Raw genomic sequence first — 13,786 nt, 5'->3', positions numbered from 1 at the left:
TGGAAGGGACCTTAAACATTTATTTAAGTTCACTTTAAAATAATTCTACAAAAAAAATAATCCTCTAGAGTGTTAGATGTCAATGAACTCAACACATCACTCCTTTTCAGGCATGAACAATAGCCCGACAATACTGCACTTCAATCAATACTTTTAGATTCTTAAGTTTTGGACAAACAAACAAACAAAGTAAATGCTATGTAAGCATTATGGCTTAATTACGCAAGTATTCTTGCATTCTAAACTAACATTACATAAATACAGAATATTGAATAAAACAAATATGTTGATATAAATATCACATTGGCAGTGCATTGAGTTGCACCTGCTCTGTGGCTCTTGGTGACCACAATTTGGGATCAAAGGGTACTGCAATATGGAATGATCCTAAACTAGCTGAAGGCAAAGTTCAAAAAACAGTATCAAGAGATTCATTCAGACAAAACTAAGCTCTTTGCTTACCCACCTTCTCCATCTTCTTCAGCATTTTTTAATAGAAGAGTGGTCATGCACTCCCAGTCCTTCAGGAATTTGCCTGCCCAGTCCCACAAGCTGTCTATGAGGTATGCAACATGTTTGTGTAGCTAGGGATTAAAAACACAAGCTTACAGAAGCAAACACATCATTAAAAGAAATACAGCTTTATATGTTCCTCTCCCTTTTTCCAATTACAAAGCTTTGTCATTCACACATACATGCACAGATAGTATTCCAACGTATTTAATTTGAGGCTAATCAACATTCAAACGCCATGTCTTTAATCTGATACAAAGCAGGAAAGTGGGGAAAAAAAGCAGGTAAAGCAGAAAAAAACCTTTTCTCTTTTTATGATACCTTTCCTTTGTAATTTAAGTAATCTCTTTGAAACTAGCTTCTGTATTGCTTTTATATTGCTGACCATAACAACTAAAAATCCAGCCTTGGGACTAGAAACAAGTCAACATTTTAAGCAATGTTTGTGAAATTTTTTGCAGAAAGATTCAAAACTGCTGTGCCTGAGACACTTTGGCCACACGTAGGTCTGCACCACTGCAAAAGCCAAATACTGAAGCATAGCACTTAAGCTGATAAAACTCTCAGTAAAACTAGGCAGTTTAGTCAGCACAGAGCCATGGTACAGCAACCCATATCTGCCTGCAGAAAGACACAGACACATACCAAAAAAATCTCACTCGGTGGCATTAGTCTTTCAGGTTGTTTTCAGAAGCTGCTTCAGCACTGATTCTCTCCGTTAGCATAGTTGTAAATTAGTTTTAATACAACAGAACAGAAATGTCTTCATTAAAAACTCATCCTAGAGAGCGAAACCATTCCAAACACTGAACATTTCAGAGCTCACCACCAGAAATAGTTTTCAAAAGGAAGCCAATACTTGATTTAATATGCAACACTGGATTTAAAAGGCTTACTGCAGGGGCTATTCTCCTCACCTCACTCTCCAGGAAAAAACTTATTAATCTTTTCAACTGGTCAGTACTTGCCCCAAACTTCCCTCCTCCTTCGGGCTGAACTTCTTCATCTCCCTCATGACTAAGCAGCCTGCCAACAGAAAAGGAAGTCAGTCCAGTTCTGCCACATTCTCCTTATACTCATTTGCCAATGTTACACTAATTCTGTCAAGATCCCAAGGACTGTGTTTCTTCTAAACGTCTACTTACTTACTCCAAATCACATTAGACTTTTTTATGAGATGAAAAGAAAAGAGATTAGATTGTTTTCCATTATGAGAGATCTTCTATCCCCGTGGATGCAGAGACTATTTCTGACAGTTTCACAGGTACCCTGCCAGCTTTCTGGACAACAGATGCAGATTCCACAGTGTTGAACATATAACGAGGTAGGCATTTGCTCATGCTTGAAAAGGGGCTTGCTCTAGGCTGAATTTAAACCTCACCAACAGAGTAGAGATATTACTACCCAACCATTATTCATATCATGGTACATCTCGGAACTGAAGCTTCTTAAAGAAAGCACACTATCTTGTATTTATAAGAGGCAATTTACTCAACTTCACAAATACAGTGGAAAAACTGTTCTTCCTCTTCTATCTGAAGTATGAAGCATAATACGACACTTCAGTTTCCATTTCCCTCTTTATCCAAAATAAGTGTGACTGTACTCCTCACTAAAAGTGCTAATCCCAAGATAAATACAGGAAGGCCATCACTGCAGATTAATATAAGGCCCAAATGGCCTGCATTTAAGAGCACGACCACACCACTCAATGTCAGTAAAAGCTTATACTTTCAGGAAGTGCTTCTGTTGGTATAATTTATGCCACCTACATAAGTAACCTAAGTTAAAAATGCAGACATTGAGGAGATTTCATGCAAACCAAGAAGAAGCAGGGGGAAGCTTAAGCATTTATACTAAAACTTTTAGCAGTTATCACCAGGGAAAGGAGGGTGTCACTAACATCTCTATCACACCAGAACGAACATTTGTGTACTGGCATAAGTGACAGAGAAAACTGGGCAAACAAGAACAAGGATGAGGTTTACAGGGTCAAAGTGTCCACACTGCACTGGAAAGCTGGGTAAAAAAAAAAAAATTTTCAGGGCAATCACTTCAATGGCAAAATGTTACAAGAGGAAAACCACCTGATTTATAATAGAATATTAGGACCAACACAAAAGACTAAGTAAGACTAGCAGATGTGATAGAAGACTCATCAAAATAGAAATTTATTGTCTTTCTGTTGGACTTGGCTCCCCAAACTCCAGAATATCAGCAATTCAGCTATATAGGAAGAGACAACTAGGAGGAGATTCTGCAAGTGTGGAAACACAAATCATTATTACTTCTGAATTTTTCCCCACAGAAGTCTTGCCAAAATATTTTTATTTTCATTCTCTTTGTAAGACAAAATTATTTCTCTCAGACGTAGAGAGAGAATATTTATTTCTTCTCTTTTTAGCACGCCAACTCCATTCACTTCATGCAACCATTGTTATAAGAAGCCAATTTATAAGAGTTACTCCTGGGGAAGATAAACCCTGTACTTCATTAACCTGACAGAAAATTGGGAGGGCTTTTTAATCTGCTGCATCTCTCATTATTCAAAGCCTTTACAATGTATAAGGCAACTTCCAAAGGGAGAAGAGGAGGCCATTTTTGTGATTAATCACCAAAGCTATGGAAATCCAGCAGATGCCAGGTGATGAATTAACTTGTAAGAAGCAAAGCAACAGGAAAAGAAAGTAAAAAGAAAGAAGGTATGCTCTCAACATAGCATGGCATCTGTGGATCAGTCAGTTGTTTCATATTCTCTGTGTTACTCTTGCAACTTCTCTCATGCCTGTTGTGCCAGGGCTGTGCAGGGGAACAGATCATTACCCCCAGACAGCATTTCTCTTCTGATTCAGCAGAAGAAAGCACATCTACTACCCTCATGGTACACACTTCCAGCAGAAAAATGAATGCTTAATGTCTCTCTTAAATAAATCCACCTTCATTCTGAAACAAATGAGAATATGCAAGAAGTAGGTATGCAGGCACGCAGATACCTTTTATAAAGGAACTCCCCAGCTGCTACTGCAAGCGGACGGTGTGTGGTATAAACAAACTGGTATAATGTTTCACAGTCTTCAGTTGATAACACATCCCCACAGTTCCTAGGCAAAAATAACAACGGAAGTTATAGTTCAGGTTTATCTGCAAAGAATATTAGGAATGCTATGTCCAGCTTTTACTAGACCTGATTCTCCATAGCTGTACAACTTGTTTACACAGCTAAATTTTTGTAGGACATATCTAAAAATGCTGTCAAACAAAATTGGCAGCATTCTTTTACTCACTGTGTAGAGAAACAGAGGTTTCTGCAAGCCATGAGGAATCAGGCCCACTGCATGGACATGAACATTAATTTAAAGTGTAATTAAGGTTGATTAGTGGTCATAGTAAAAAGACTAATAGTAATAAAATAGGAAAATCGTGCCTCTATTTTATGCTTAGATGTTCAACATAGAAGATAATAAACAAGAAGCAACCTTCATTTTGCACTACAAATTATTTTTAAATTATTTATTACAGTATTTTAAAACCTATATTCTATTACACTAGGCTTATACAGTAACATGTAAAAAGAAATCAAAACACATTTTTGATAGCATGCTCATGACTGTGACCTTTCTGTGCAAACACACTCAAAGTCACAATTTTTTTCATTCAGCTGTACATCTTGAGAATACCACATGCCAACTAGTAAACCTAGAACACTCTGTGAGAGGTGGAAATGGTATTAATATTAACCTTTTACAAAAAGGAAACGGAAGCATCAAGGTTGAATAACCCACTGAAGATACCAGAGGAGTGAAGACCAAAGCAAGGATTACAGTTTCAAAATGCCTGCTTCTTACTGCCATAGCAATGTCATTGGACTAAGCTACTTCAGAGAATGAATGGGCAACATGAGATCCTTACACTTACTACAGCCAGGTGAGGGGAAAGGCATTTTATTTATTACTGCATTCTGTCCTCAGGTAGTAACAGTTTAAAACCATCTACAGCTGTGATCCAACACCTTCTCTAAAACTGAGTATTCATGGTCTTCATTTGCTGGGAGTAATGTCTTACAAAAATTAGCAGCCCTTCCTGCGCTTGCCCATTTGTCTCCAAACCCATTGCATCACCTAGCACCCTCAACAAGTCACAAAGCCCCAAAACATCCTCCAACCTGACTGAAAAAAAGTGAGCTCACATTAGGTGAGAGTATCACTGGAGTGTCCACTGCAAATATTTTTTAGCACTGTCTGGGATTTAAAATCAGTAGGGGTGGGGGAACAACAACAAAAAACCAGCACTCATTTCTCAAAGCCAATAGCCTCTCATTTGTAGAAGTTGATACCCCATAATTTTTAGCTTTATGATGTATTTACTTATGTATCAATTGAATTTTTCACATTTTTTTCCATGGTTGCTTACAGTGGTCACTGGAACAGTAAAAAGGTCTTTAAATGGAATTGTATGGTATGTCCCCAAAAGTGATGGGTCAATCTCACGAGATAATGCTTGCCCTCAACCAAAAAAAAAAAGCTGCCTTACATACTTCAGGCAGGTTTTGGTGGCCTCTTTTAACATGCAATTCCCTTGAGTATATATTTGCAGCAACAGGACATACAGAAAGTGCTCTGAATATATGTATTGTGAAATCAGCATAAAGGAAAATATATATGCAACTCTTATTCAGCCATCTACAGAACTGGGGAAATGGAGTAAAAATGTGTTTATTGAGGTTAAACAGTAAGAAACTGAAAGAGGTAACATGGTGCAGTAGAGTACACGAATAAGCATTGGTGTGTCCTGTGAAGCCATGAATGAAGTATCAAATTTATTAAACTTCTACACGTTTTACAAGTGACAGTAAAACAAAGACTGACAACAAATTGCACTTACAGGAGTAAAAATACATGATATAGCAAGCCTTAATATTAAAAGGCTATGGGGAATTTACTGAAATAAACTAGCAGTCTGAAAAGGTTTCTTTCATTCTTTTTAATGTCAATCTGTTATTTAGTTTTCTTAAAAGCACTAGTTTCTATGAAGCTGCCCTTGTCATTTTCTCTATATATATTTAAAAAAAAACCTGTGGACAGCTTGAAAAAGAAGACATTTCTATACAAACATACCATGATCTAGAGTGGGCCAACACAGAATCACAGAACCGCTGAGGACGGGCACCACCTCCGGAGATCAGCTAGTCCAACCCCCTGCTCAGAGGCAGATCAGCTAGAGCAGGTTGATGAGGGTTGTACCCTATCAGGTTTTGAATATCATCAAAGTCAGAGACTCCACAACTTCTCTGGCAGCCCGTTCCAGCATTGGACTACTCCCATGGTAAAAAACTTTTTTCTTATGCTTAAATGGAATTTTCTGTATGAACATGCCAGTCAAATGTACCCATTTTTTTTACATTTGAATTTTTTATTCTTTATACTTCAGGTTTTCTCTTCTTACCACGTTCACGCAAATAGTGAATGCAACACCTGTGTGTGTCTACTTTAAAAAAAACTCCTTGCCTAAATTGTTCAGATAGCTCAAAAAGCTCAGCAACATGCCTGCCATCTCTCTGGGTACAAATTAAGGATTCTGCCTTTCCTTAGAAATTTCCTTTCATTAGGAAAGGACCTGGGGGTCCTGGTGGACACCAAGTTGAACAAGAGCCACCAATGTGCCCTTGCAGCAAAGAAAGCTAATGGTCTAATCCTGGCCTGCATTAGGAGGAGTGTTGCCAGCACATTGACGGAGGTGATCCTTCCCCTCTGCTCGGCACTGGTGAGGCCACACCACACCTGGAGAGCTGGGTCCAGTGCTGGGCTCCCCAGTATGAGACAAGGACATACTGGAGAGAGTCCAGCAAAGGGCCACAAAGACTAGTAAGAGACTGGAACATCTCTCCTATGACGGAAGGCTGAGAGAGCTGGGACTGTTCAGCCTGGAGAAGAGAAGGCTCAGAGGGGAACTTATCAGTGCGTGTAAGTACCTGAAGGGAAGGTGCAAAGAAGATGGAGCCCAGCTTTGCTCAGAGACAGGACCAGAGGCAGTGGGCACAAACTGAAACACAAGAGATTCCCTCTGAATGTCAAGAAACATGTTTTTACTGTGAGGGTGACAGAGCACTGTCACAGGCTGCCCTGAGAGGTTGTGGGGTCTCCACTGCTGGAGATATTCAAAAGCCATCTGGATGTAGTCCTGGGCAACCTGTTGTAAGTGTCCCTGCTTGATCAGGGAGGTTGGACCAGATAAGCTCCAGAGGTCCCTTCTAAGCTCAGCCATCCTGCGATCCTGAAATCCCAACCTCCTTGTTTTTGTCTTCAGAGAGGCTAGGAATTTGCCCCAGTTACATTAATCTACAGCAGTGTTATTTCCTCCCTCCTCGAGACAAGAGTAGGGCAGGTGCAATAGCTCTAGCCATGTATGAAGCACTCCCTAATAGCACAGAAGCAAAGGAGGGGAAAACAACCCATTTTCTTCGCAGCACAGGCTGACCGACACTCATGACACCACTTGAGGACCTGATCTTCTTTTTCTTTCTTGAATGAGAGGGAACACCTGTATGTACTACTACTACTTTTCACATACTGCTCAAGCACTACTCTCTGTGATACAATGAGGTTTATACTCATAACTCCCACTCAGATGGAGTGCTTAGGGGTTTTACTTGCCTCTGGAAGTAGCAGCATTTAACTACACCTGCTACCAGTACCACAGTAAAGGGGTGTCTTTCATTTTACATACATAAGCCAAACATCAAACATTCAAAGAATACTTCAAATACAGCAATAATACTGCTCCCAATTTACAGCCCTCAGAATGCCAAGCAACAGATAAAGGTTAAGCCTGAAGTGCCTGCCAGTGTTTAGGTGCCTAAAAATAAACAGGCATGGCCTTCCACATACCAACGTCATGACATACCATTTTTCTCTGCACTTCAATGTGAACATGTCACGAAGAAGAAGTTGGGATATTCTAGGGGGAGATCACAGACCCATTTTGTTCTGCATATGGCACCAGCTGAAAGATTTCATATCTTGGTTTTTGTTCCATTTTATTGTATGCAAGAGACATGACTGCTGGAGTCACCTGTCTTGGTCTGTGCTATTGCTTATACCAAGGATAACCATCAAAATCACGACAGTAAAATAAAAATACACCTGACGCACTTTTCAAAGTTTTGCCACCTTATTCTTTTTGGTTTTAATGGCTGTGCAGGGAAAGATCTGGCACAGGTTACTGGGGCCATTGGTAATACAAGGTATAGCATCTCACTCAAACAAAACTGTTAATTTTGCATTGAAAATTAATTCAAGTTAAACACCCAAATCTGCAAATACATTGTAAAAACATTATTTGTGTACTGAGCACGATCAACCAAAACATATATGTTGAAAGTATTCTAATGTCCAAGATAAAATTTTTAAGTAGAAAAATCAGCTAATCTGTTATCTCCCTCTTGCTACCCCGCTGTCATTGCAGGTATTTCAAGATGACACTTTGGTGATCAGAGAGAGGATAACAAGGTTGCCACTACAATATAACAAGAGTCCTTTCCCACCCACTTTAAAATAGGATTAGGATGTTGCAATGCACTGTGATTCTACGATTATGCTGTGACAGAATGCAGGAAGATGCACATTAGATGCTGTATGGTATGCTGTTTTGGTTAAGAAACATAACCCTAGGCAACATGCAATTCTTATTTTTCTTGTTACCTCTTCCGACAGGAAAGATAAGGTTTCAGAATAGATCTCAAGAGTCTTGAATAGAGGTGTATTATGGCAGAAAATTGCTGAAGGTAACTTCCAAGAAAGCATAAACCTGAGAGGATGGAAAAGAGAAGGCAGAGGAGAAAGCCCCTGCCTTTATTCCATTTCGGTCTTTCACTTTTGTTTGGCATAGGCTTGACAAAGCACTACCATAACTCCACCTGAATAGGGGTGCGGGGGACCTGAAGGACTAAGAGGAGCTGTGAGGAGCTCCATGCCGTTCCCCTTTTGATAGTACCTAATCTGCAACAAGCAAGTTACTGATGCAAGAAATCAGAACCGTGCAGTAAAATTTGCTTCACTGCTTCATATGCTACTTTTATCAGCTTCAAGATAACATTTCTTTATTTTTCCTAAAAGCCACTAAACAAGACAAAGGTGGATAATTTCCTTATTTGTATGCAAAGCATGCCTCTCTCTTCAGCTTATTTTTTTACAATCACATGAAAACACTGTTTAGAATAGCATTTAAGCCTTCAATAAACCTAGCTGTTTTTCTGCACAATGCCTTGTCTGAATAACCTTGCTAGATACAGCACATTTGCCTAACAAATGTCAATTTCTCCTCCAAAGTCCATGGTTTAGCTATGAAATAACACTACAGAATCACAGAGTTCAACTCTCTGCTGACACTGAATTACTTGTCATGGGACATCTGCATCTACCACTAGAACTAGTAACACATATTATATTATTTGCCATGGCATCCTTTGCCAAATCTAGTTTTCAAGTTTCTCCTATGGTATAGCCCCTCCCTCTCCAAACTAAAACATCCTTCCCAGTCTACTTGAGAATCAGAAGGGAGACTAAGATAAAATTAAGCACAATAGTGATGTACCCCTACTTGACTTGGGCCTCCTGTGCCAAGCAAGACACTGGGAACTTAAAAACCTCAGTTTCTCGACTTTTAAGATGGATTAACTCTACTGACCACTGTAAAAGCACTGTGGAGATAATTAACGTATTTATCAGCTCCATTAAATAGTTTTTAAACTATTTATGTGAAGTCCTCCATGAGTGCAATATACTCACAGTTCTCACTAAGGCAGCTCTTCCAGATTTCAAACTTGAGAGTTTTGTGTTTAAAACTCAGTTTAATTTCTAGTTACGTTTAACTAATGTAATACAAAGTCATTTTCCCCTTTGCTATTTACACACTCAAGCTATTTGTACATTTGTGCCCCTACCTGCACCACTTGTAACCTTTCCTCATTCATCTACTACTGTTACCTAATTACTTTTGCTGCTCTTTTCCAAAATCCCTCTACTCTTTTAGGCAGTTAAGCACAGAAAAATGAACAGAATTGTCTGGCAGTAGGCACACTAAACTAATTTGCCTCCGGAAGGGCAGTGTTTTCAGTAAGATTCCTTGGTCTCTCACTGTCACTCATGTTTTCTCCCTCTTTATTTCCTTCCTAGTTCTATTCCCTCTCAGATCCTTTGCAACATTAATGCTAACAATTATGCATAATTCAGTAGCATTAATAATTTCTATTATGCTAAACCTCATAGGCTCATTTCAGTTTCAGGATCGCATCATGCTGTGTAAAAATAGAAACCTACTAGCCCAAAGACCTTGGCATTCAATTGAGACAACATGCAACAAACGAGAAGAAAAAATTCTCAGCTCACAGAGTTAGACAAGATGAAAATACAAATATAGATTTGAAAAAAAACAGGTATATGCATAGCAAGAGGGTTTTGCATCAGCACTGGAATTTTTTTTTTAATAATGCAACACATATAAGTGAATTGAAGAGATCAGTGTTTTCACTGCCTCTCTAGCTAGCAAGAGAGAGAGACTGTAAAGGCCAGCATAGCAGTTTTATGGGCCAACAGTACACAGAGTAGTCAATGTATATTCCACAGGACTGGAATGCAGTGATGTTTAAGACATGCTCAAAGCCGTTACTGACATACATGGACCACAGCTCCACTGCAACTGTAAAACAATCACAAAAATAATTAATTGGCAATGAAGTCTTATGAAAGCCAGTAAAAGAGAGTTACTGGTATAGTACATTCTCCCCAGGAAAGTCACAGAGCACCCAATGGACTAACTGAAGGAAAAAGTTACTCCTGTCCTTGCTTCTTGCCAACACATGTCATGAAACAACAAAAGATTTATTCCAAGATTAGAGACATGTTCTAAAGGTCAGTACCTGACCAGTTAAGATAATATTATTTGTTAAAAATAATCCATTATTCCAAATCAAATATAGGGAGTTCACGCGACAGAGGTTCCTGCCAGTAGCTTTAAAAAATAGAAACTTGATCTGCAAGGTCTTTCATGTCTCACTAAAAATGCAAGTTGGGCAACTAGAATTCAGTTGCCAAATTTGTAGATGACAAAAATGAGCCATCCACAGAGAAGCCAATACAGCATGACAAAAGTGGCAAAATATTTGATTGCATCAATGCATGCAAGTAGAATTGCCATTTATACAAGCTGTCATTTATTATTCTTTAAAGGCAGGGGAGTTGCTGTCCCCAACCCCGTTTCATGCTTTACTGCATGTATCAAGCAGCATTACTGCTCAATATCCAGATCGTGGTTTTGAGCTATGAGACACACCTATTTGAGACACAAAAGCCCTGAAATTTCTTTGCTTCTGCAATGTCAGCAGCGAGTCCTTTTTGACACTGTTGTAGGTACTGAGGCATAAGCTTTTCCCCTGCTAGAAAAGCATCTTGATGCAGTCTCTTATTAAGAAGTCTGTACATGTGACTGTCTATATTGTCTCCACTCTCTTCACACAGGTTTTATAGAATGGTCAGTACTAGTCTTATCAAAGAGAAGAGCTGTCATTGAATTTGCTTATTGAGTCCCCAATTCCCACTTTCATCACTCCAATAATTAAGCCAAATCAGCAGGGCTCAGAGCAACTGGGGGCGGGGAAGGCGGGCAGAAAGGAGGATGGCTACGCACAGATGAGCAAAAAGAAAGGGAAGCATGCATTTGCTAGGTCTCCACACAGCCTAATTAAAAACAATTTCAAAATGTATTCATTTTACTTATGAAAACTACATTTTATGATGGAAAAATGTCATTCAGAAAACTTTAGAAGGCATTTATTCACACTGGAAATCATATTTAAGAAAAATTAGGAAAAAATTGCTTCAGGGAAAAAGAAACGTTGATCAAACTTTTATAGCTGCAGCTTGCATTAATGAGAATATGATCCCTTATAATAAAGCCAAAGATGATAAACAGCTGCAGTGCCAATATAGCACTTGTTAGTTCAGATACAGAACAAGGGCAGCCATAACTGGTGTACAGCATCTTTGTACTTCAACAATGGTGTGCTGCTCTTCCTAGCACAGGGACACGTTATACACATAGACACAGCATTGTGCTTTGTTCCAATAGCTACACACCATGGAGAACCAAGGGATGTAGAAATGGACATTGTAAACACAGAAACAATATAACCCTAGCTACTACTAGGGAGGCCCAAACAATGGTGCTCCCTTCAGAAAAGCATACTACGTTCACAGAATCGTACGCTGTTCTGATGTGTACGTTGAAGTAGGCCTAGAGAAAGGCCACTCAAGTCAATGGAGTGTGAAGTGAGATAGGAGACCAGACTATAAAGCAGCACTTCAATATACAAACATACTTGAAATTTAATGTAAATACCTACAACACTATATTATTTGGTCCCTTAAGGTCTACATCCTCATCTAGCAACGAGCAATACCTCTGGTTTAAATGGAAAAAGCGAATCCCACAAGGCTACTGGGCAATGCAAATGCTGTATGTGGAAGTAAGCATCTGCATCAGCAGAACTCAACATACACTCTGAGACAGAAGAGACATTTACTGAATCCTAGCACCTCAACTGTACTAACAACGAAATGCAGTGGGTTTTTTATTCTCATTTTGCATTGAAAAGAAGGGACAGATAATTTATTCTTCACGTATTTTGCAAATAAAGCCATTTCCAAAATACACATGCTGCTCAAGGATGCATCAGAATAGGATTCATATAATTCTGTAACATTAGTTTTTCCCCACACTTCCAGCTTGCTATTATCCTACCAAATCTATGACTGGCAGGTAATTTCCCAAGAAAACAACTCTTCCATTGGCTGGCAGGTAATTTCCCAAGAAAACAACTCTTCCGTTAGTTTTCCACTTCAGCAAAATCACGGTATCATACACTTGCTTATTTCCTGTCAGTCAGCCTGCTGTGGGTTCAATAGCTCCCAGGTTCTCTGCCATGGAGCCAAGAATCTGAAAGTCCAAATTCTAGCTATAGCCTCAAAGCTCAAGGCTTCCTGCATCAGGTGAGGAGACAGGGAAGATGGCAGAGTTCCCTGAGCTCCTGGTGAAGGCGTGGGCAACCGTGAGACAGAAAATGGGGTGGGGACCCCATCATCAGTGGGGACTTCCCTCGAGACAAGCAGATGCTCTATTTGAGAAAAGCCAAAATAAAAATGTGGAATTTCCTTTCAAAGGGAAGTATAAAGATATTAAAATGTAGTTTTCATACTGAATCTCAGCACAAGGGTTTTCTTAGCATTGGTATTTCCCTCAGAAAGAAAATGCCATGTCTTGAGCATCTTTAACTGTAACTCATATCCTGCCAGGAGAACTGTCTCCCGGCATGTAACTGATTACAGGAAGATTCATCAGGATTGTATCTGGATCTTGTTGCCATTAAAACAATACAGTAAATTAAAAAAGAAATTATTTACTGTGACATAAGCATCAAGAGTTTCATGGCTTGAACTGCTACTTCATGGTCCTTGTCCAGAGGCATGGACACAATTCGATCCTAATGGATGTAAAATGACAATAAAAAGATGTAACATGGTTTGTTCTCAATAAACATATATTTTTGCTACAGCTAGATCATCTATACTAGTAGAGCAGAGATTTATTTTTATTTCAGCAGCTATTTCCTAAGAGACATAAGGCAACTCGATTACTACCAAGTAGTTCCCCAGCCCCTGAAAATTAACAGCATGTTAATTTTTTAACTGAATTAATCATGCAGTAATATGATATTTTTTATAGATGTAATGTATGCGTTCACAAGAAATCAACTACAGTCTACAAATTAAAAGTGACTGACAACTTGTTTCTAAGATGTTGTTACTACTGGCACTTCAGTATGTTAAATGAAGGTAAGCCTCAAATTACAAGCATTATATAATCAGTTTCTCCCATCAACAATAACATGCATGTACCTACATGTTACAGAAGCCAGCACCTTGCTGGAAAGACAATTAGGACTTGAGTCATAAAGGTACTTCATGGAATAGCAACAATATTCCTGATCTCCAGAATTCACACTATTGTAACTTGGTACACATGCAAACACCTCAGAAAACAGTGGAAATTTTCCTGTCCTATGTACCCAAGAACTCACACCCCTCTGCGTGGCCTACATCTTTAAGGTATATTAAACTTTTGGACTTGCTTGTTTTGGGACTAACAGCTTTCTCACTTAACATATCATTTCTAAATCTCTAGCTTCATCTTACTTTGCACCTTCCTTTTTCTCACAAGCCAG

The 13,786-nt window shown here is 39.0% G+C and overlaps 1 protein-coding gene across 6 annotated transcripts in view; it reads right to left on the bottom strand.

The window, feature by feature from the left end:
* The window catches only part of LOC142044736 (cohesin subunit SA-2-like), a 64,584-nt gene that overhangs the window by 24,816 nt on the left and 25,982 nt on the right, over positions 1–13,786 (bottom strand). For all 6 annotated transcript variants that reach the window (XR_012654408.1, XM_075057477.1, XM_075057474.1 and 3 more), the window contains 4 exons: positions 12,966–13,045; positions 3,507–3,614; positions 1,431–1,539; positions 467–584 (listed from right to left, as the gene is read on the bottom strand). Coding sequence is in view for 5 of the 6 variants with exons in the window: in XM_075057477.1 (XP_074913578.1) it covers positions 467–584; positions 1,431–1,539; positions 3,507–3,614; positions 12,966–13,045 (415 nt within the window). In the remaining variant the exon portion in view is untranslated. The remainder of the gene's footprint in view (positions 1–466; positions 585–1,430; positions 1,540–3,506; positions 3,615–12,965; positions 13,046–13,786) is intronic.

Source organism: Buteo buteo, chromosome 25 (assembly GCF_964188355.1).
Source record: "Buteo buteo chromosome 25, bButBut1.hap1.1, whole genome shotgun sequence".
Lineage (NCBI taxonomy): Eukaryota > Metazoa > Chordata > Aves > Accipitriformes > Accipitridae > Buteo > Buteo buteo.
Note: the sequence above shows the minus strand (reverse complement) of the source record. Positions and strands in the feature narration are given on the sequence as shown.